This window comes from Sceloporus occidentalis, unplaced genomic scaffold (assembly GCF_023333645.1).
Source record: "Sceloporus occidentalis isolate IW3139 unplaced genomic scaffold, rSceOcc1.0.p SCAF_2, whole genome shotgun sequence".
Classification (NCBI taxonomy): Eukaryota; Metazoa; Chordata; class Lepidosauria; order Squamata; family Phrynosomatidae; genus Sceloporus; species Sceloporus occidentalis.
Window position 1 is genome coordinate 63,032,430 of NW_028316982.1, and position 21,839 is coordinate 63,054,268.

General features: G+C 39.6%; 1 protein-coding gene across 1 annotated transcript in view; it reads left to right on the forward strand.

Moving 5' to 3' along the window:
• Window positions 1-534: 534 nt before the first annotated feature.
• The window catches only part of LOC149318469 (metal transporter CNNM2-like), a 137,805-nt gene continuing 116,500 nt past the window's right edge, over window positions 535-21,839 (forward strand). The window contains exons 1-2 of the mRNA XM_089509778.1: window positions 535-1,338; window positions 1,800-2,646. Of these exons, the coding sequence (XP_089365904.1) occupies window positions 652-1,338; window positions 1,800-2,646 (1,534 nt within the window). The 5' untranslated portion in view covers window positions 535-651. The remainder of the gene's footprint in view (window positions 1,339-1,799; window positions 2,647-21,839) is intronic.

A 21,839-nucleotide genomic window follows, 5' to 3' on the forward strand; every position in this document is an offset into this window, starting at 1 on the left:
TACTCCCTCACGGTTAGGTTCAGCTCCTCCTCACCAAACCCCTCAAGGACTGGGCTAATAGCCGGGGGGGGGCTTTCTCTCAGTGAAGACACACACACAAATTGGCTGCATCCACACTGGAGAAAATAAACCCGGTTTGGCACCGCTTTAACTAGTTGTCTGGCTCAAGGCTATGGAATTCTATGGGCCCCACAACAAACTTCAACTCCCAGAATTCCATAGCCTTGAGCCAAGGCAGTTAAAGCGGTACCAAACCGGGTTATTTCTGTAGTGTGGATGCAGCCGCAGGAACCTAAGCCAGGCGAGAATAGTCTTCGTCGTGGTCTTCACTTCACCTCAGGCCGGCTACCGAACGTTCCAACCGCCTCTCCTCGCTCTCTGATTGGTCGCCCGCTTCCCTCGCGCTGTGTGATTGGTCGCTCGCCTCCCTGGCGCTCGTCCTGATTGGCCGCGGCGCACGCGCCCGTCTCGTCCCCGCCCCTTCCCCCCTCAGCCAGGAGCTGCTCCTGTGCGAAGCGGCAGGCCAGTCAGTCGCCTGTCACCCTTCGGAGGGTTCGCACCTCCAGCGGCGATGATGATGATGATGGTGACGATGGAGCCGCTGCACTCGCCGCTGCTGCTGCTGCGGCCCTGGTAGTCTTGGAGCGGAACATGGCCGCCGCCGCTGCCGCCGCCGCCGGCGGTCGGAGGGAGAGGCTGGTCCTGTTGCTGGGGGTCCTGCTCAGCCGGTGCCTCGGGGAGCAGCCCCAGCGGGCCTCCGCTTCCTCCTCCTCGGAGGCGGAGGAGACGGTGATCATCGGGCTGCGGCTGGAGGACACGGACGACGTCTCCTTCATGGAGCGCGGGGTGCTGCGCGTGAGCGAGAGGACCAGCGTCAAGCTGCGCGTCTACGGGCAGAACATCAACAACGAGACCTGGTCCCGCATCGCCTTCACGGAGCACGAGCGCTGGCAGGGCGGAGAAGGCCCCGCGGGCTCCCCGCAGCGCTGCGGCATCCGCACCTCGGACATCATCATCCGGCCCCACATCACCCTCAGCCGCCGCACCTCCGGCGTCATCGAGATCGACATCAAGCCCCTCCGGAAGACCGAGAAGAGCAAGTCCTACTACCTCTGCACCTCCGTCGCCTCCCCGGCTGCGGCTGCGGGGGCAGGGGCGGGCGGAGGCGGAGGCGGAGGGGGCAGCGGCGGAGGGTCCCTCCTGGGCCCCGAAGGAGGAGGAGGAGGAGGGGCAGCGGGGCCTCCCTGGACGGAGACCACCTGGGTCTACCACGACGGAGAGGACACCAAGATGATCGTGGGCGAGGAGAAGAAGTTCCTGCTCCCCTTCTGGCTCCAGGTGAGGAGGAGGAGGAGGAGGAGGAGGAGGAGGAAGAGGGCAGCGGTAACCATTTCCCTAATATGCCCCGCCTTTCCCTCGGCGGGAATCGAGGCGGGTTACAACAGCAGCATAACCATAAAATACCGTCATAAGAATCAAACTCGCCGTTGAAACAAGCCCAGATGCCAGCCTCTCCTCCTCCCAGGCATCCCCAAGATGCGTCCCTTTTTGTATTTGCCTTCTATGCTTGCATTGTGTGTGTTTCCCTATCAGACATTGCATAATATTTACTGTATTGTATGGTTGTGTGCTGGTCATGAAGCGTCATAAATCTCATCTCATTTCACATCCCAGCCCTCCCTCCCCCAACAAACATAAACCAAGAGCCATAAAATAGAAATTAAAACAAACAGATTAAGGTTTAGATTAAGTTTTTAAAAGGTTCAAATACACTTTGGCTAAAAGCCTGTCTTTCCCAGGTGATCTTCATCTCGCTGCTGCTCTGCCTCTCGGGGATGTTCAGCGGCCTCAACCTGGGGCTCATGGCCCTGGACCCCATGGAGCTGCGCATCGTCCAGAACTGCGGCACCGAGAAGGAGAAGAACTACGCCAAGCGCATTGAGCCGGTGCGCCGCCAGGGCAACTACCTGCTCTGCTCCTTGCTCCTGGGCAACGTCCTGGTCAACACCACCCTGACCATCCTGCTGGACGACATCGCCGGCTCCGGGCTGGTGGCCGTGGTGGTCTCCACCATCGGTATCGTCATCTTCGGCGAGATCGTGCCGCAGGCCATTTGCTCCCGGCACGGTCTTGCCGTAGGCGCCAACACCATCTTCCTCACCAAGTTCTTCATGATGATGACCTTCCCGGCCTCCTACCCGGTCAGCAAGCTGCTGGACTGCGTCCTGGGGCAGGAGATCGGCACCGTCTACAACCGAGAGAAACTTCTGGAGATGCTGAGGGTCACCGACCCTTACAATGACCTGGTCAAGGAGGAGCTGAACATCATCCAAGGTGCGCTGGAGCTGCGCACCAAGACGGTGGAGGACGTCATGACCCCGCTCAGGGACTGCTTCATGATCACTGCTGAGGCAGTGCTCGACTTCAACACCATGTCTGAAATCATGGAGAGCGGCTACACCCGCATCCCCGTCTTTGAAGGGGACCGCTCCAACATTGTGGACCTCCTTTTCGTCAAGGACCTGGCTTTTGTGGATCCTGACGATTGCACTCCGCTCAAAACCATCACCCGGTTCTATAACCACCCGTTACACTTTGTCTTCAATGACACCAAGCTTGATGCCATGCTTGAGGAATTCAAAAAAGGTGGGATAATGATGGTGGCTGGAGATGGGAGCGAGGGAGGAAAATGTGGAAGGAAACTCCAAGGGGTAGGGATTTGCCTTTTTAAAAAGAAAAAGCGGAGGTTCCTTGTATGCTGAATTCTGTGTTCAGTACCAGATTCAGCCCTTGTATGCCTATGTATCCCTAATTGCAGGTCAGCAAACTGATTCTTCCAGCTTCCACCCCAACCCTGTCATAGGCTCTGATCTGCTTTCCCCCTTAATTTCCATCTCTTTGGGCTTAGTTGAGAATTATTTTTATCACTCAGCAGTTGATTTACATGCTGTTCAGTAGCCAGTGAGTTTGCAGATGTAGAAACGTGGTTCCCTGCTAAATGCATCTTTTTATGTACTTTTTACACTAACGTGTTGCAAGCAAATCTGTGTCGTAAACCAAGAGACGAGGTTTATGGACCAAGTCCCACGATTGTGTCCAAAAGAGCATGTGCCTAGGCAAAAATCACAAGGTTCGTTGTCAAGTGAAGTGTATATCTCATGCGTGTAGCACATGGGAACGTTGCCCTCTTGCTTGCCTGGTATTTGCATTAGACTGCAGTTCACACCTTTTGGCTATTTGTTTTAGCATCTCACCCCCCTTCAAACAGCTGCTTTCTCTGGTTACAGATAGGCAGTATATTATGTGTATTTTATATAAGGGGGGGGGGGGGGAAGCTTTATGAGAACTAAGGCTTAATTTCTGTAATCCCTTTTAACAGAATCCCATGTGGAGAATAACTGTGTGTGAATTAATGTGAAACTTGCATGTAAATAGATGAGGGCTTTTCATTTCTCTGTCCCTGGGGCTGGAAAGCTATGATTGGCAGTGACTCCATGGCGCATGCATACTGTGAATATGGTACATGTATGCTGAGCTTCTGTAAAGAGTTAGGAATAAATAATAATCATAATAATGTTTGAAGCAAAAAATCTACACCATGATTTTATGCTGCTATCTATATGTGAGTTTATTTTAATCCCTACACTGGAGTGTCTTCTGTATGAGGATTTTGCTGTGACATGTTGAGGCAGGGCTCTGTTCAACTATATGTGCCCTATAAAATAACAATGATAGCTACAGTATAGTCACCTATGGGTAATTTTATTCTCTTATTTACAGTATATCTATGCACACACTCCAGAGATCCTGCTTGGAACACTCCCCACTGGTGATACACAGCATGGGATAAACTGTGGCAAAGACATCCCTCTCATTTGGGGAGAAAAAAAGTGGCTGCTTTGAGCAGCTGGTTTTGATTTTCAGGGAAAAAGTAGATATAAATCATTATTTAGTTTATTATTGTGATTATTTTCTTAATGCCAAAGAATGGGAGAAGCACTTGTGGGATCTTTTGCCTGAGATACCAAGAGAACTTGTGTAGTGTTGTATTATCCACCTGCATTTTCAGGAGCAAGGGCATCACTCCCTGCTGTACTCTGGTCAGCTCTGTTCATGGTCACTTAATTTTCAGCTTGGTTGTGTGAATTTTGTCATCTATGTTTTTGTGTTTTATTATCATCTCCAAAAGTCACTGAGCTTATCTTACGTTGTTGCTATCAGTTCCTCAAGCTTGGTCAGCAAAGGAGCGCAAGGCAGTACAAAGGTGTCCTTGGTGTTTGCCCATCAGTTACGGAGCTCCTTCTCATGGTGGACTTGCTAGTCCTCAGATTCTTTGAAACATTTTAAAAGTTAAGTAGGCTGATATTGGCGACATGGTTAAGTTCAAAAAGCTTAGTGAAAAATGTACTGTTTATATGTTGAACAGTCTGACCCTTCAGGATGAGTAGGATATAAATTTAAAGAAATAAAACTTGCTATTAGAATTTACACACATACCAAATTCAGCTGAAGGTGATGTGATCCCCCCCGGTCCATGTTCAGAATTGTATTTCCTCTGTGCCTGGGTAAACGGGCTGGTGCTGGAATTAACCTTTTCTGAAGGTATTTTATGCAGTGTAACTGAACTTGTGTGCTCAGGTTTCTAGTTTCTAGACAGTAAATTGCTGGTTAATTTCAGGACCATGTCTGATTAACACATTAAGATACGGCTCTGTGCACTAGCTTTTTCCATCTTTGTTTTCACTCTTGAGTTCTAATATATTTTTATTCTCATAAATTAGTGTGAAAATATGGCAGCGAAATAACTTTTGTATAACCTGCTGTAGTCACCTGATACATCATTATTGTTGTCTTCATGTGCCTTCAAGTTGTTTCCAGCTTGGTGACTTTAAAGTGGACCTATATTTGTGATTCTTGCCCACTTAGCCATGAGCAGCTATGTTTGAACAAAAGTCCTCTGATACACAGTATTTTTGTTGGACAACTTTTAGCCATTCCCAATAATGACTTTTCCTTCAGACTGTTAAGTTAATGTGATAACTTTGTTCTGGTAGCAGAAATAGCCTGACTTGTATATTTTGAATATTGAATCTTCTTTCACTAAGGTGAAAGTGTTCAGCTGGCACAACATGGGGAGTTTGAAAATGGTATCTTTTCATTCTGAAACTCATATTACATTGACAAGATATTGGATTAACTTTCAAGGGATGTAAATTTTGCTTCTAATCAGAAAAGAAATATAAAAGAACAAGAGCTTTCTGCAGTGTAATGTTCAGTTCTTTAAGAATTAATAATATGGCTCCTTAAAATTATATTAAAAACTGATTCACGTAGTGCTGCTTGGTTTGTACTCCTTACTGGTTTAGACTCGAGGAAGGAATTAGTTTCTTTGTACTGTATTTTATAACCTGAATAAGTAGTGTTGCTACATCTCTAATAATTTGAGTGTAATTTAACATATTTACTAGTCAGGAGCTGAACTAACATAAAATGAACTAAAATACTTGTCTAACCTAATCACTCTTCAGCTGCAAATGCAGCTAAAGAAAAACATAAATAGAACAGTGGTTGTCAAACTCCTTTTGACAGAGGGAGGATGGAAGGCATCTGAAGGTGAGGCATGACCTTACACAACACAAGAGGGTGTCACACAAGTGACAAATCCAGAGATGCTTTCCTTCCAGTACCAGAGATCCAGCATTCTTAGGTGCTATCCATGGAAACTACAGAGATGCAAGGAACATAAGAAACGTCTGGCCACAGTAGTTTGCCTCCTCTGTCTGGTAGACTTTCAGAAGGGGATAGGTATTTGTTCTGTGTGTATGTGTGCTTTTAAGTCGTCTGTTGACTTATGGTGACCCCAATGGAATTTCATAGATTTTCTTGAAGAAGAAATATTTAGATAGTTTTACCAGTTCCTTTTTCTGAAATACAGAAAATATTCATCGGCAGTCTCTCATCCAAGTACAAACCAGGGCTGACCCTGCTCAGCTTCCAAGATCAGACAAGACCTGGTACCTTTAGGGAATTTGGGCAACTTGCATCTGTTTCATGCAGTGCCAGACTTTGGTTAATGCCCAACATAGACTGCTCTGAGAACCCTGTATAGATGCATGCCAAGGAGATGCCTTGTGTTTGGGAGCAGACTACATTTCAGGGACGCCCTTGAGTTAAAAGCTTGAGATGTACACTAAATTGTGGTCTCTGGTCATAATTCTTGGAACCATTCTGTTGGATTCTGTTTCATATGTTCACAATGACTGAAGTGTTTTCAAATTCAGTTAGAGAATGTCACACTTCTGTCTTATCCACTGCTTATCTTCTCCATACTGCATGTAGAAATAGCTGTGTGCAGTTTTGGTTTTACGGCGGGCCCTTTGTATCTGTGGAGGTTCAATTCTGGGGATCCCCAGGGATAGGAAGAATGTGGATGATTACACCCCAAATGGCAGTTATGTGAATGTGGACACACTGAAGCATGTGTATTCTCATAGCCGCCATTTCATAGTGTGGGGGGTGACATTCTGCAGATGATCAAAATCGCAACTCTGGGGCCCAAGATTCTGGAGAGTTCACTATAATAACCATCAACCTTGTAGTATCTTTCCCAAATTAAAGTTTGTTACATAATTTTTTAATGTTCTGTTTTCATTTGTTTGTTTGTTTTTGCATGTCGCAATAGTTACATTTAGATTTTTTGTTTAGGGAAAAGGAGATGCAATTACAGAAGTCATGACAGGAGGGCAGGAATCTGTTCACCTCAGACTAGCCCTGTGATCCGGCTGTAAATTTTCTTAGGCTCTTGAGTCCTGAAACATATCATAAAACTTTTCTGTACTGAACCCTTGCTCTCCTTAAATTCATTCATTGCCATGGTATGAATGTCATCATGGTGACCATGACTGAACAGCATGCTAGTGCTTCCTGCAAGCTGGATTGGCTGAACAAGCCATGGGCCCTCTGTCATTGATTTATTGTAATTTCTGAACCAGGAACTGTGCCTTGTGTCTACTCAAATTATCCAGAGCTTTGAGTCAGCAACAAACAATGGCTTATGACCAGGGACTGTCTGGAGAGAGATGAATTCAGGTGTCATTATAAACCATAGATAGAGGTTTCCATGGTTGGGTTAGCTACTACTGCTTGCAGGAGCAGCCAAGTGGGAGTGATTGGACAGCAGGCATTAATATTCTGTTCAGAAAAATGCTGAACCACATTTTTCTGGAACCTTGGGTTAGTGTTATGTCCAAACATAGCTAATCCCCTTTGATAGAGGTGCAGAAAATACTCAGCAATGCAGAAAGTACAAAGTATACTTGCCTTGTTTTATGCTGATTTTTGTTATTACGTCTTGCTGATAGAATGAGAAGTATTGACACATACAGTGTTATTAGGGTGTCTTGTTGTACCATGTATAACACTGCCACAGGATAGTGCCAGTCCAACTAGTGTGTAAAAGGCTTAGTTTTATCTCTAGAGAGAAGCTGGGCGTGCTTATTTGCAGGGAAAAAAAGCTGAGTGAGTTGGCTTGAGGTCAACAGCAGGGAGTGCATAAAAGCTTTAGTTTGGAAAGAAATTTGTGTGCATTTCTTCACTTGCTTTTCTTCTAGTTGACAAGTGTGTTTTTAATGATCCTGTTTGCCTGAGCCTTGAATAAAACCATTGGCATTCTTTCTTGTCGTTTTTCTTCAGTGGCTGTTCTCAGCATGTATGATCCTAAATCCAAAGCCTTCTATTTCTAGCTTGCTGCAAGAATTCAGCTTGAAATGCCTTGTGTTGTGACACTAATATTGTAAATCTGGCACACTTAGGACAGACCGTTCATTGTACAGCAGCTTTCCCAGTGCCCTTTACAGCCCTGCTATGCAGGAGTTCCTGAGAGTTCTTCCTTATCTACTTCAATAGTAGTCCTGGAGACTTTGAGTTTTGCTTCTTGTTCTTGTTTTATCTTTTTCCTTGCTACTATATTACACTGCAAGATTGCTGAGTGTGACTTAATAACTTGCTTTGCAGAAAAGGCACTGACGTAATTCTGCATCAGTATTACTGTATAGCATTTACTTGGGTGCATTCAGGTTTCTATTCCTTTGAACTCTGTTCAAAGCAGAACCATTAGGGGATGTGATGCAATTTATTTCAAGGTTTAAATATTTGATAAAATATATTTGCTATTGTAGAGTCTACAATGCAGATTATATTTGACATCTACCCATCCAAATATTTTCCTTTCAGGAAATAGGACCTGTAGATTACCCAGAAAATAAATGTGCTGTCACTACTTTTCATGTTAGGATATTTATCTGCTCCCTGTTTCAGAAGAAGTAATTTCTTTGAACTTGTTGTTCACATTGGAGTCGAGTTGAGGAAACATTATAGGTACTTCTTCCTTATATCAGTGTATTTTATTTGATTCAAACTAGATTTGCGTTAATATATTCAACTTCTTTTCTCAAAGGCCTTCTCTTATAGTTTCGGTGTTGCAGAATACATTGATTTTGTTCATTTAATCAAATCAGCTTTTCCATTTTGTAATTCATCTGTTTCTTGAACAACTGTGTATGCTAATTGGTTGTTGAAACAGTTAGCATATTAAATAGAGCCTAGTTGTGCCTATGGCTGCATCTACACTGCAGAATTAATGCAGTTTAACATCACTTCAACTGTTATGGGCCATGCTACAGAATCCTGGGATTTGTAGTTTTGTGAAGCGCCAACACTCTTTGGCAGAGAAGGCTAAAAACCTTGTAAAACTACAAATCCCAGGATTCCATTGGATGTCTCTGCGGCACTTAAAGTGGTGACAAACTGCATCATTTCTGCAGTGCAGATGCACCCTAAGAATACGATTAATACCTTTGCAGCAACCTATATTCCTTTTCTACTGTAGAATGCTTTCTTACTGAAAGGGGAGATACTTATGACATTAATGTATTTCTGCTTAATTATCTTTGAAGACATGCAAGGTCATGAAGCAAAATCACTTTTACAAAGATGAAAGTTATGTCTGAAATCAAAATTAGATTAACTGGAAATGCAATTAAGTACTCCAGATTTTTCAAAAGCAAGGACCAACCTGCTTTGCACAATTGATATTTTTTCTGTGACATGCAGCCACCATCTTGCGGGGAGAGAGGCAGGCAAGCTCCAACTGCCTGCCTGAAAGAAGAAAAAGCCCTCCTTCCGACCACCATCTTGAGGGGGAGAGAGGCCTGTTATGTTTTATTTTGACTTTGTATTGTACTTCCTGTTGTACACCGCTTTGATCTAATTTGGAAAAGCGCTATATAAATAAAAATTATTATTATTATTATTATTATTATTATTATTATTATATGTATTCAGTATCTGCATCTCTTCATGTTAGTCTAAAGAAAAGGGGATATGATGAATTAAGAGCATATTTTGGAGTTTATCAGACAAGGGAAATTGTAAGTATAATCCAGTGGCAATCTGAATGCAATCATGGGGTTTAACATTATTGCGTGATAACCCACTACACGCAAATTCGGACAGTGGGAAGTCAGTCCGAATGCAATCATGTGGTTTCACGTTATTGCGTGATAGGCTGCCACATGCAAATTCAGGCAATGGCTTGCTATTTTCGAGCAATGGGAAGCCAGTTCAAACGCAATGCGCATTCATGTAATTGCACTAAACTAGCGACTTTAAGTGAATGCATTCTGGCCCCACTTTCTTTTCATTCAAATTTAAGAGAAATTTCTCCTGTTTGATAAACTCCGGTGACTTCATCTTGGTACTGGTTAACTCAAATGTATAGTTCTACCTTTCTGCAAGTAGACAGATGCTACAACCTTGTGCAGTGACTTAATCTTTAAAAGATGACAGAGGAATGTTTTCAGAGGGTCTCAAGTACTTAAGTACTCTTAGTATAGCCTGCATCAAGCCTAACTATTGCATAATGTGTTTTTGCTGCAACCTAGGAGTATTTAATATGCAGTTCTCAGAACTGGCTTTATAAACATTTATTTTTGCCTCATATAATGTAACTTATCATGCCTACAGGGATAAGATTCTTAGTAAAGCCCATCTGAATTTTTTTTAAAACAACAATTTCTTGGAAGTGAAAACATTTTAATATTAATAAGTGGACCCTGGCAAACAGTTTCCTTAGGGCCTGTGTTACTCTATGATGTCTCTTAGTTTTGTCAGCTTAGTAGAATTTCTCTGGTTGCTGCTGCTGCTCATACAGCTGCCCTTAGGAATGTTTATTGGCTGTTGCAGTTTAGGCAAAGGGGATGCAAGTTGCTGTTAATTAGCACTTGATCTGACATGTTGTAATAGCAAAACACTTGAGCTGGCATGGGATGCATCAATGGCAACACTTCCTGTTTCCATCGGAAGAATGTTAAACAAAATTCTTAACAGCTTACTTTCAATTTAGGACATAAATGTTCCAATGTAAATGACACGCTACAGATATTTTGAAGAGAAATATACTGTTAACTTCTGGTGTAATATTCTTTAGAGCAAAACAGAAGCTCTTAATTCTACATAGACAATGGTTTCCCATTAGCCAGGGCTCTTGTTTCTTTTCTATCATTTTTCTTCTTCAAATGCTGGATTTCCATGTGATGCAGGATCATTTGGAATCTGACCTTTGTGGGCATTGTGGTGGTGGCTCTAGGGCATTTTTCTCTGTTTTATCATGGTGAATGATTAGACATATAGGATCCTCCCCATTTAAAGTTTAATAGTTGTTGTTGTGTACTTACAAGCGGTTTCTGGCTTATGACAAACCTAAGGCGAACCTATCATGGGGTTTTCTTGGCAAGATTTGTTGGGGGGGCAGGGGAAAGAGGTTGTTATTGTCTTCCTCTGAGACAGTGTGACTTGCTCAAGGCACCCAGTGGGTTTCCATGGCTGAATGGGGATTTGAACCCTGGTCTCCAGAGTCATAGTCCAACACATAAACCTCAACACCATACTGGGTCTCTTAGTGCATTGCTGTAAGCACACTGAAATATAAAAGTCATATGTTACATGAAATTCATATGTTTTTTCCCCACTTAACACACAATAGTGAGAAAAGATTCATTTTCAATAGAATTCATGTGTGTATATAGGATAGCAGCCTAGACCTTTTTATAGATGGAATTTGGCATAACAATAAAATCAGAACGTTTTGTATTTAGATATATTTTTGCAGTTGAGTAGGACTCTTGAACAGAGTAGGGTTGTTGAGAGCATCGTGTAATGTAAGCTTGAATGGAGATCCTGGAATGCTAAGTGCATTAATATATAAGCTAGCAACAACCAAAAAAAAAAAAAAAAAAAAACTATACTGTGACAAGTGCTTCCAAAGGAGTGTTTAAATTCCCAGCCTGCATCTTGCTGATTAAACTTTTAATTTTGAGTCTTTCCCAGTTCCACTAATTGAGCTCATAAAACTAGCCCTCAACACTAGAGAACTGCGGTGTTGTGAACCATGCCATGTCTAGTGAGCGTGACCTGGCACTCATGCAATGATTTGACAAGGTCCCAGTTTGCAGCCTGCCAGCTACAAACAGTAGCGTAAATACTAAACTCTAATGAGCTGCAGCTACCAGCACATGGCTAATGGCCCCAGATCAGCTGGCCACTGCACTCTAGCTATTGCCAAGGTCACCCAGTCTGTTCAGGTGCATTTGGTGTGTGTTTTACTTCCAAAATAATGTGGAATGTTAGTGTCTTTCTTAGAGGGGGTACTTCAGCCATCAGATAAAATAGGAAGTTGAAAGCTGTGTAACGTGAAAGCAAGAATATATATCTTGTTTTGTACTAAAATAACAAGAAAGCTAGTCAAGGAGAGAAGTACTGTATACTTTTGAGGTAGTTTGCACAGCTGAGATTTGTTGACCAACTGGAAGGTGTAAACAGTGATATGAAACTGTTACAGTATGATCCTGTTCACATTGCTGTAGAAATAAATCCTACTAAGTTTATCAGTTTTAATAAAGTTCGTTATATTGTTAGAGGGAAAGGTCCCTTCAGTTCCTGGTTTGGTAAGCTGCTAGTTTGGTGAGGTTCCTTGTATAACTACAGAAATTTGCCAAATGTTTGAGGTTCTTCAGTTATATGTACATAGTTCTATAAAGCTACTATTCTGGATGCTATCGCCTAGCTGTACTACTACTAATGATACGTGTTCTGATATGTTTATTTCACATGGAACACCTCCTACTTGTTTAAATGGGAATATGTCCACTGTTACATCCATTCCTCTCCTCTTTTTGTTCTTGTGCCACTGGAGATAGATACAACTCAGTGGCATAACAGAATGCCAGCTTAGTGTAAGCTGTCAATATCAGACTGTTGGACTTCTGGATATTTTTTGTATATTTAAGTTAAACCCCCACCATTCTGGGGGGGGAAAGAAGGAAAAAGAGAACACAGTTAACACAGTAGCATTACAGAGGACATAAAACACATTTTAAAGAGTACCAACAGTACAACTAGACTGAGTTGTCAACAAAAATGCAGGAAGAGTAGTGGAAAATAATTCTGCCTTTGGTCATTCCCTTGAATCTGCCACTAGATTGTATCTTTTATGGCTGATGCTAACATATGGTCTCACAAATCTACCATTATGTTTTTCAGAGTGCAGAACAGGTAATGTCTCTAAATATGCAGTGTATGTGGTCATGCATGTGTTCTGACTATTCAGTATGTTTATCATTCAGATATGTAGGAGGGCAAACATTGACTTCATCTTTAAAAAGGGGGGAAAAGATGATCCCAACCATTATCGTCCAGTTAGTCTGACATCAATACCAGGGAAGATTCTAGAGCAGATCATTAAATAGAGAGTCTGTGAACATCCAGAAGGCACTTCTATAGTCACAAAAAGTCAACATGAGTTTCAGAGAAACAAGTCATGCGAGACAAAGCTGATCTCTCTCTTTTTTGTTGTTGTTGATAAAATTACCAGCTTGGTAGATGAAGGGAATGCTGTGGATATAGCATATCTTGATTTCAGTTAGGCCTTTGACAAGGATCCCCATGACATTCTTGCAAACAAGTTAGTGAAATGTGGGCTAGTCAACGTAACTGTTACATGAATTTGTAATTAGTTGACTGGCCGAACCAAAGGGTGCTCAACAATGGCACCTTTTCATCCTGGAGAGAAGTGACCAGTGAAGTCCCACAGGGTTCTGTCCTGGACTCAGTGCTATTCAACATCTTTATCAATGACTTGAATGACAGAATTGGGGGCATACTCATCAAATTTGCAGATGACACTAAATTAGGAGGAGTAGCTAATACCCCAGAGGACAGGATCAAAATTCAAAATGACCTGAATAGACTAGAAAGCTGAGCCAAAGCTAACAAAATGAAATTCAACACAGAGAAATGTAAGGTACTGGACTTAGGGCGGAAAAATGAAATGAACAGATATAGGATGGGCGACACCTGGCTTTGATTTTTAATTTGTTTTTTTATTTATATACTGCTATTCCAAAGATCATAGCGGTGAACAGCAAGTAAGCTAATTAGCAAGTAAGCTATTTTGCCCCCAGCAGTCTGGGTACTCATTTTAGCGACCTCGGAAGGATGCAAGCCTGAGTCCAGCTTGGGCCCTTTTGCTGGTCTTGAACTCGCAACCTTGTGGTTTTGAGTGAATGGCTGCAGTACAGGCATTTAACCACTGCGCCACCAGTTCCTGCATGGCAGAGGGTTGGACTGGATGGCCCTTGTTTTCTCTTCCAACTCTATGATTCTATTATCATTAAGCGAAATAAAATATTTTGTAATAAGGGCATTTGTGGATAAAGGGATAATTTTATAGTGGAAGATAAATTGTAAATGGTGTCCTTAGTTTTTCAAGAGCCTATTTGAAACAAATGAGCTTGTATTGACAAGGAAGAATGGATGTGGTGGCAACAATCAGATCTGTTCATCAGACTTAGTAGCTTGTGTTATATCACATTGAAAGTGATTATCTGTAAGCCTGTTAAGTCATGAACCTTCTTGAAAGTGATGCTGTAAAGGCAGGAGGCTTCTGAGATGAGCAACAAGCTCCAAACTTACAGTACTGAGTTTATGAAGGAATTAACTCTTGTTAAAGTAGGTGGAAGCAACCAGTATTTTGAAACGTTAACAATAAAAACAGGGAGATTAACAAGTAGCAGTAAACTAAGTGTTCTGAAGGCTCCAAGATAGGGTGATGAAATTCATCCAAGAAAAACAATTTTATCCTTCTGGCAAATCATGATCTTTTTTTAAAAATTGAAATTGCACATCTTTCCACAAGTGTAGTTATTAATTTGTTTGCAGATAAAAACATGTGATGCTGCACTTAGTTGAATTACAGTAAATGCATATGTATGGCTGTATAAGGTAGAAAAATTAAATTAAAAGCATTATTTCCCAGAAAGAAAAACTTCCTCTGTGCTGTGAAAATTTTCAATTGGAGGACTTAACCACAGAGTATTTCATATTTAGCAGGGGTGCATGCTTATAGATAATTCATTGTGGATTGAATTCTATTAATTAATTAAATGCTGCTTATTTACTGTAACTTGAATAGCTTAGATTGTTTTTGTACTGCAGGATTGTATGATGTGTTTATGTAAGGACAGGTGCCAAGTTACTGGGCAGCAGTGTAAAATGTTGGCAAATGACACTTAGATTTTTGTGGAAGATTTTTTTATATATATACATAGATTAAAATGGGAGTTAGTAATATCTCAAGTTGTTTAGAATGGTAAATCTACAAATCAGGAATCTTGCCTGTCAGGAGCCTTAAAACAAAGGGATACTTGTAAGCAGTGGCCAATTTAAATTGTGCTATCCGAACATGTAGTGTGAAATATAATGGACTTCAACATAACTGCAAACTGTGGTGTGTTGACACCTGGACCTGAGGGTGGAGTGTAAGTCTTAAGAAAATAAATAATGATTTGGAGAGGGAAAGCTCTTCTAAATAGTTATCAACAAACACATATCCACTTTAGTTGTAAAGGGACAGAGGAAGATAAGGAGACTGCATAATAATCAAATCATAAAAAGGAAAAAAAAACTAAAGAGTTCAAATGTAGATTATTAATATTCTTCCTAGGCAAATGCACAGGATCAGTCCAATGAACTTATCTTTTATATCTTTTTAGGCTCAATTTACAAGATAGTGTTGAACAGCCCTTTGTGCCAGCATATTTTACAAGACATGAAAAAACCAGATGTTGGCTGTCGTCATTTGCCAATGTAAAGTAATTTGCACAACACTTTATCAGTCTGTTAAGTTAGTAATCAGTAGTATGCATAGAGTGCACTAATACAGATTTTCAACTGGACTGTGCCTGTGAAATAAATAATTTTGAGAAGATTAAAACAATTTTTGTTTCGGATTGTTATTTTTTTGCTTCCTATGATGTGGTATGCTTCCCTAGTTTTCCTGTGGCCACTATTTCAGAAGAAACTTGAACATTAATAGGTTTTTAAATTAGCAGTTTGCAGTTCATGTTCTGAAAGAAAAAGTTATTTGATTCTGAGGTTGCTCCTGATGTTTAGAGGAGAACTTTGAACATAAATTCGAGTTGTGTTATGTTTTGTTTGCACCAGCATGCTTCCTCTGCATCTGTTAAATGTGTTTTGGCTTTTTCTCCTTTCCATATTTTGGTTTGCTTGACTTCTTTTTAGAAGAACACATCTCCCTATTGCTGCCTTTGCAGGTATAACTGGAAGATTTAGAGAAGTCTTTGTCAGGTTATAACACAGTTGGAGCTATGCAAGATTTGAGTGGTGCAGGAAAAGGTGGGAACTTTTGCACACACCCATCTATCTTCTGTATGTACAGTATGTTTTAAAAGAAAGAAAAAAATATCATGGAGGAAAAAATGCTGACATGAAAGACATTGAGAAACATTTGTCCAAAGGCCATGCATAAAGTTAATAACTTACATAATAGTACCTTGAGCATTAATTAAGTAGGACAGGATAAAATAGGTATGGACCTCATAAGCTGTAGCAGTCTTAATACAAATTGCAACAGAACAAATGGGGACATGTGTGATCAGATATCTTGATTTTTAATACTTAAAAGCTGATATATGCAGAAGTGCTTGGGGAAGGGTGTGCTTAACTGTTTCATCCATATTTTAATCGCTGATATATTTAAAACATTTCTTAACTACCCTTTATCCACAGGATTACATAATGGTGTGGTATTGTGTGAATAAAACTATTAATAAAAATATATAAGAACACCAATTTACTCAACTGGAGAACTCATACCCACACTGCCTCCATTTTGTTGGGATTTATTTTGTTCAGTGCAGCAATGGGTAACATATGAGCCTCTAGTTGTTTTTTGGCTACAGATATCTTTGTGAGTTTGTAACATAGTTGGAGCTATACAAGATTTGAATGGTGCAGGAAAAAGTGAGAACTTTTGCACATGCAGCATTGCTAGGTCTAATGGGGCTTGCAGTCAAATGATATCTGGAAACTGACAGATTCTCCACACTTGGTTTGTTGGCCTTCATTTAGTACTGATTCAGTACCTACATAATCTCAGGTGACTTGGATGACCAAGAACAGTAGAACTAAATGTCTTCAGCATACTGATGATACTACACAGCAAACTCAGAAGACCTCACTGCATTGCTCTAGATAGGAAGTTAAAGAGCATGAGGGATAACTTTATGAGAATCTCTAGCACGAGACCAATAGCCTCTGTTATATAGAAGCAAAACCACTGTATCCTCTTCCCCTGACCACATTTGATTATAGCAAAAGATTTTGTGTGCTCAAAGAGCATGAACAACACTGCACTACTTGTCCCTCTCCCAACAGAGGTTATCCATCAGGGGCCTAGGATTGTTCTAAACCCAAATTGAAATGATTTTCTATACAGTAATCCATGGCTTGCGTTAGGGTCACCATAGGTCAGGAACAACTTGAAGGCACACAACAAGAAATCCATTTCATCCAAGTATCTGACTGGGTGATTGCTATAATCTTCCAGATTCAGATCACTTTAAGAAATGGATGCATTGTTGCCTTATTTAACGTAATCGGGATCTCATTCTTTTGGCCAAAATTCAAGAATATCAGTGGTTGACTGAACCCCTCCAAGCACTTGGTACACATCCTTGTGTTCTTTCAGCTGAAACTGATCAAATGAAATAAAAAACTGGATGATGCCAGTTTGGGTTCCATAAAGATTCTACCAATCATGATGGCACTGTGTGGCAAAAGAAATTTGTTCAAGTACCAATTGCCAAAATGTGCTTATTTTGGGGCAGTCTAGCCATATGTGTAGAAATGTGCCATTATCATTACAGCCACACCAACATTTGGAGGAAACATTTTTAGCTATTCTGGCTAGCTTCACCGGAGTCAAGTACCACTTGTGTATAATTTTCAAGGTGTTTTCTCTAATCCATGCTCATCTGGATTTAAAAGGGGTGGAAGTCCATTTTGAAATGGGAATTGAAAGATTCAAATCTGTTTCCCAGGTTAGTTCTATACTACAGATGTTTTGGTAAGAATGGTCAATCAAACAGTTGTAGAATAAAGATGTTAGTCCTTTGGTGCTTTGGGAGGGGGATTTGACTAAATTGGAATGCTGCAAAATATAATTCAAGATCAGACATTGCTACCCCCACCCCCCCTTTTATGGAAGAGGGGTACTGTATTGTGTGGATTTCCTGAATCTGGGTCTCTTATGGTTAAAAGCAAATGTATTGATGAGATTTTGCCAAAGTTTGAGTTTTGTTGTTGGTGGTTGAAGTGGGATAGTTTGAAATAGAAAGGCTAGGTGAGGTATAATAAACATTTTAATGAGGTCTATTCTGCCTACAGTAGAGAGTTTCAATCTCGTCAATTCTAGTGTTTTAGAGATTAACCATTTAGTTATTTTGTTGTAGTTTCTGGGGATTATCTGATTGAAATATTTTGTAATGGTGATTCCTAGGTAAGTAAATCCTGCAGGTTTGAACTGGTGATTGGTAGCTTTTTGAATGTCTAGTTGGTCCTCATGGGTGGTGTTGAGACATAGCAATTTAGATTTTGAGTAGTTAATTTGGAAACCTGCAAAAGTATCAAAGGGGTTTAGTGTGGCGTGTAAGGTAGGGAAGGATTGCTTGGGTTGTTTTAGGAAGATGATCACATCATCTGCAAAGAGATTAGATTTATGTGTTGTTCCTCCTATTTTGGGTCCCCTTATGTTTTCATTTTCTCTGATTGAAGTGGCTAAGGGCTCTATTGCAATAGCAAATAACAACTGGCATAAGAGACATCCTTATTTAGTTCCCCTTTGGAGCCTAAAGGTAGAGGAGTTTGTTCTATTGACTGTCCCTAAGGCCTCGGAGTTTCTGTATAGGTTTTCTAGCATACTAATACATTTATTTCCGAAGTTCATCTGTCTCAGTACTCCAAATAAGTCTTGCCACTTCACTCTGTCAAAAGCTTTCAAGGCATCTAGGGACATAAGGGAAATTGGAGTTTTAAATTGTGAAGCCTGATGAATGACATTTAGGACTGTTCTAAAGGTGTCAGATAGTTTCCTATTAGGCATAAAACCAATTTGGTCAATAGAGCTATATACTCAGTGATGAAGCTATTAATCCTATTCACTAGAATCGAGGTCAGTAGTTTCACATCCTGGTTTATTAATGCTATCGGTCTGAATGCTGCAGTGGGAGGTTGGCAGTCACTTGTTTTCATAGAAGTAGGCTTTGGTGTATTGCAATTTAATTTTAACTGAGTGTAGGTCTAATTCTTCAATTTGAGCTTTTTTTCTAATAAAGTTTTTATTTTATTTTTTAATTTTTTTTATTAATTTTAAAACAAATATACAGATATACATCAATAATTTCATTGAAAAGCTACATCAATTATTAAAAAAGAACCAGGAAAGCTACCACAGTAAAAAGAAAAGAGAAAGAGAGAGAAAAGAAAAAACAAAAAACACCTGTGTCTAGAAAAGAGAGAAAAGGGAGAAAAAGAAAAAAGTGGGCTAATAAGGAAAAAAAAATGTATTGCTATAAGCATCTTCATAAAAGTTTCCGTTTTGTATGCATTTACAATATCCACTTTATCTTCCACCATCCTTGCAAGATCTTTTAAGTATAAATACCTTTGTAAACATTAATTTACTCTTATCCTTATTCCTATACTTTACGCATTTTTTTGTCTTTTTTATTTTCCATATTTGATTATTAGTGTACTCTCCTACTCACTACAGCTTACACTTCCAATCTCCAATAGTTCTTCAGAAATTTGTCTATCATGTTCCAATTTTCCAATCCTTCATTTTTTTCCTTCAGTATCATAGTCAATCTGTCCATTTCTTTTAATTCCAATTTTTTTTTTATCCATTCCTCCATTACCGGGACCGTTTCCTTCTTCCAATATTTTGCTAATAATATTCTAGCTGCCGTCACCAGGTAAAGTATGGTTTTCCAAAATTTCCTTTCCGTTGTTTTTCCCATGAATGATGTCATATTTAGTAAATAGAGTTCCGGGGCTAGAGGATATTTTATCTTAAACATTCTCTGAATTAATTGATGGATTTCTTTCCAATATTTCTTAATCTTTGGACAGTCCCACCACATATGATAATATGTCCCTCTTCCTGTTCCACATTTCCAACAATTATCTTTGCCTAACTTGTATATTTTTGCTATTTTTACAGGAGTGAAGTGCCACCTATTAACCACCTTTACATAGTTTTCTTTAAGATCTTGTGCCACTGTGAATTTAATTGTTTTCCTCCATGAATTTTCCCAGTCGTCCAGTTGGATTGTGTGTCCCAGCTCCTGTGCCCATTTCGTCATGCTGTCTGTGATCACCTCTTTCTCTAACTCATAAGATTTTAATATTTTGTATACTTTTGCTATCTTCCCTTTTTCTTTTGCCCAAATTATTTTATCTATTTCATTCTCTTTTTTTTCAAAGCCAAATTGCATATAATCTTGCTTATATCTTGCATTTATTTGTATATAGCCAAACCAGTGTGTATCTTTCCCTTGTTGTTTTAATTCCTCCTTAGTTTTTTATCTCTATTTCTCCTTTTTTGTTTGTCTTTAAAAGATCTTTATATCTAATCCAAGCTTTATCTGTTTCCCATCTACTGAAAAATGCTTCTTGTGGAGATACCCATCCTGGAATCTTACAATAAAACTTCTCTTTAATCCTATTCCATATTTTGATCAGCGAGTTACGAATTATATGATGTGTAAATTCAATATTAATCTGATGCTTTTGATACCACAGATAAGCATGCCATCCAAAGCGCATATTGTTTGATTCAATACTTAATATTTTGGTATCTTCCGCCTTTATCCAGTCCAAGATCCATATTAAAGCACATGCCCAGTAATATATTTTTAAGTCGGGAAGTGCACATCCACCCTCCTCTACATTCTTTGTCAGAACCTTATGATTAATTCTGGCCCTTTTATCTTTCCACAAAATTTTTTTAATAATTTTATTCCATTCTTGAAAGACATTTTCTTTTGCAATTATAGGTAAATTCTGATATAAAAAAATTAATTTTGGTAATATATTCATTTTTATAATTGCAATTCTTCCTAATAAAGAAAATTCCATGTTTTTCCATCTTTGTATGTCTTTTTTTATTTGATTCCATACGTTCCTGTAATTATTATCAAATAGTTCGATGTTTTTATTTGTGATCCAAATTCCCAAATATTTAACTTTCTTCACAATCTGCAGTCCTGATTTTTCTATTAAACTTTTTTCATCTGATGTTTTCAAGTTTTTTGTAATCATTTGTGTTTTGTCTTTATTCATTTTAATTCCTGACATCTGTCCAAATTCGTTAATTTCTGATATTATTGTTCCTATACTTTTTTTGGGGTCTTCTACTATTAATACTATGTCATCAGCATAGGCTCTTACTTTATGTTCGTGTCCTTTTATTCTTAACCCTTTTATCTTATCATTTTGTCTAATTGCATTATTAAAGACCTCTAATGTTAGTATAAATAATAACGGAGAGAGAGGACATCCCTGCTTTGTCCCCTTTTCCACCTGTATTTCCTCCGTTTTTTGTCCATTTATTAATAATTGTACTCTTTGTTTTGAATATAAAAACGATATATATGCCATATTATTTTCTCCAACCCCCATGTCTTCCAATACCTGAAACATAAACTTCCAACAAATACTGTCGAATGCCTTTTCCGCATCCACGAATATGAGAGCTAGCTCTTTGTCTTTATGTGTAGTATAATATTCTATGGTGTTTATTATTGTTCTTATGTTGTTTCGCATATATCTGCCTGGTAAAAAACCATTTTGATCATTATTTATATTTTTTATTAGTATTTTTTTCCATCGATTGGCCAGTATTCCTGTGAAAAGTTTATAATCTATATTCAACAGGGCTATGGGTCTGTAGTTGGCCATGTTAGAATTGTCTTTCCCTTCTTTGGGAATAAGTACTACATTTGCTATTTCCCAAGTTTTGGGTATGCCTTCTTTCGTGATACTATTAAATAAAATATGTAATTTGTCAAGTATTTGTTCTTCAAATGTTTTATAAAACAAAGATGAGAAGCCATCTGGCCCTGGTGATTTCCCTTCTTTTAATGCCTTTATTACCTGTTTAATTTCTTCCAACTGTATTGGTTTTTCCAAATTGTCTATTTGTTCATTTGTTAATTTATCCACCTTTTTTTTCCTCAAATATTTTTTGATTTTATTGTTCAGGTCCTCATCTTTGTTAGTGTTTCTGTATAACTCTTTATAATAATTTTCAAAAGCTTTTTTAATATCCTCTTGACTGGTTAGAATTCTTTCTCCAAGTTTAATTTTACCTATTCTTCTTCTATTTTGCTCTTTTTTCAATTTGTATGTCATCCATCGCCCGG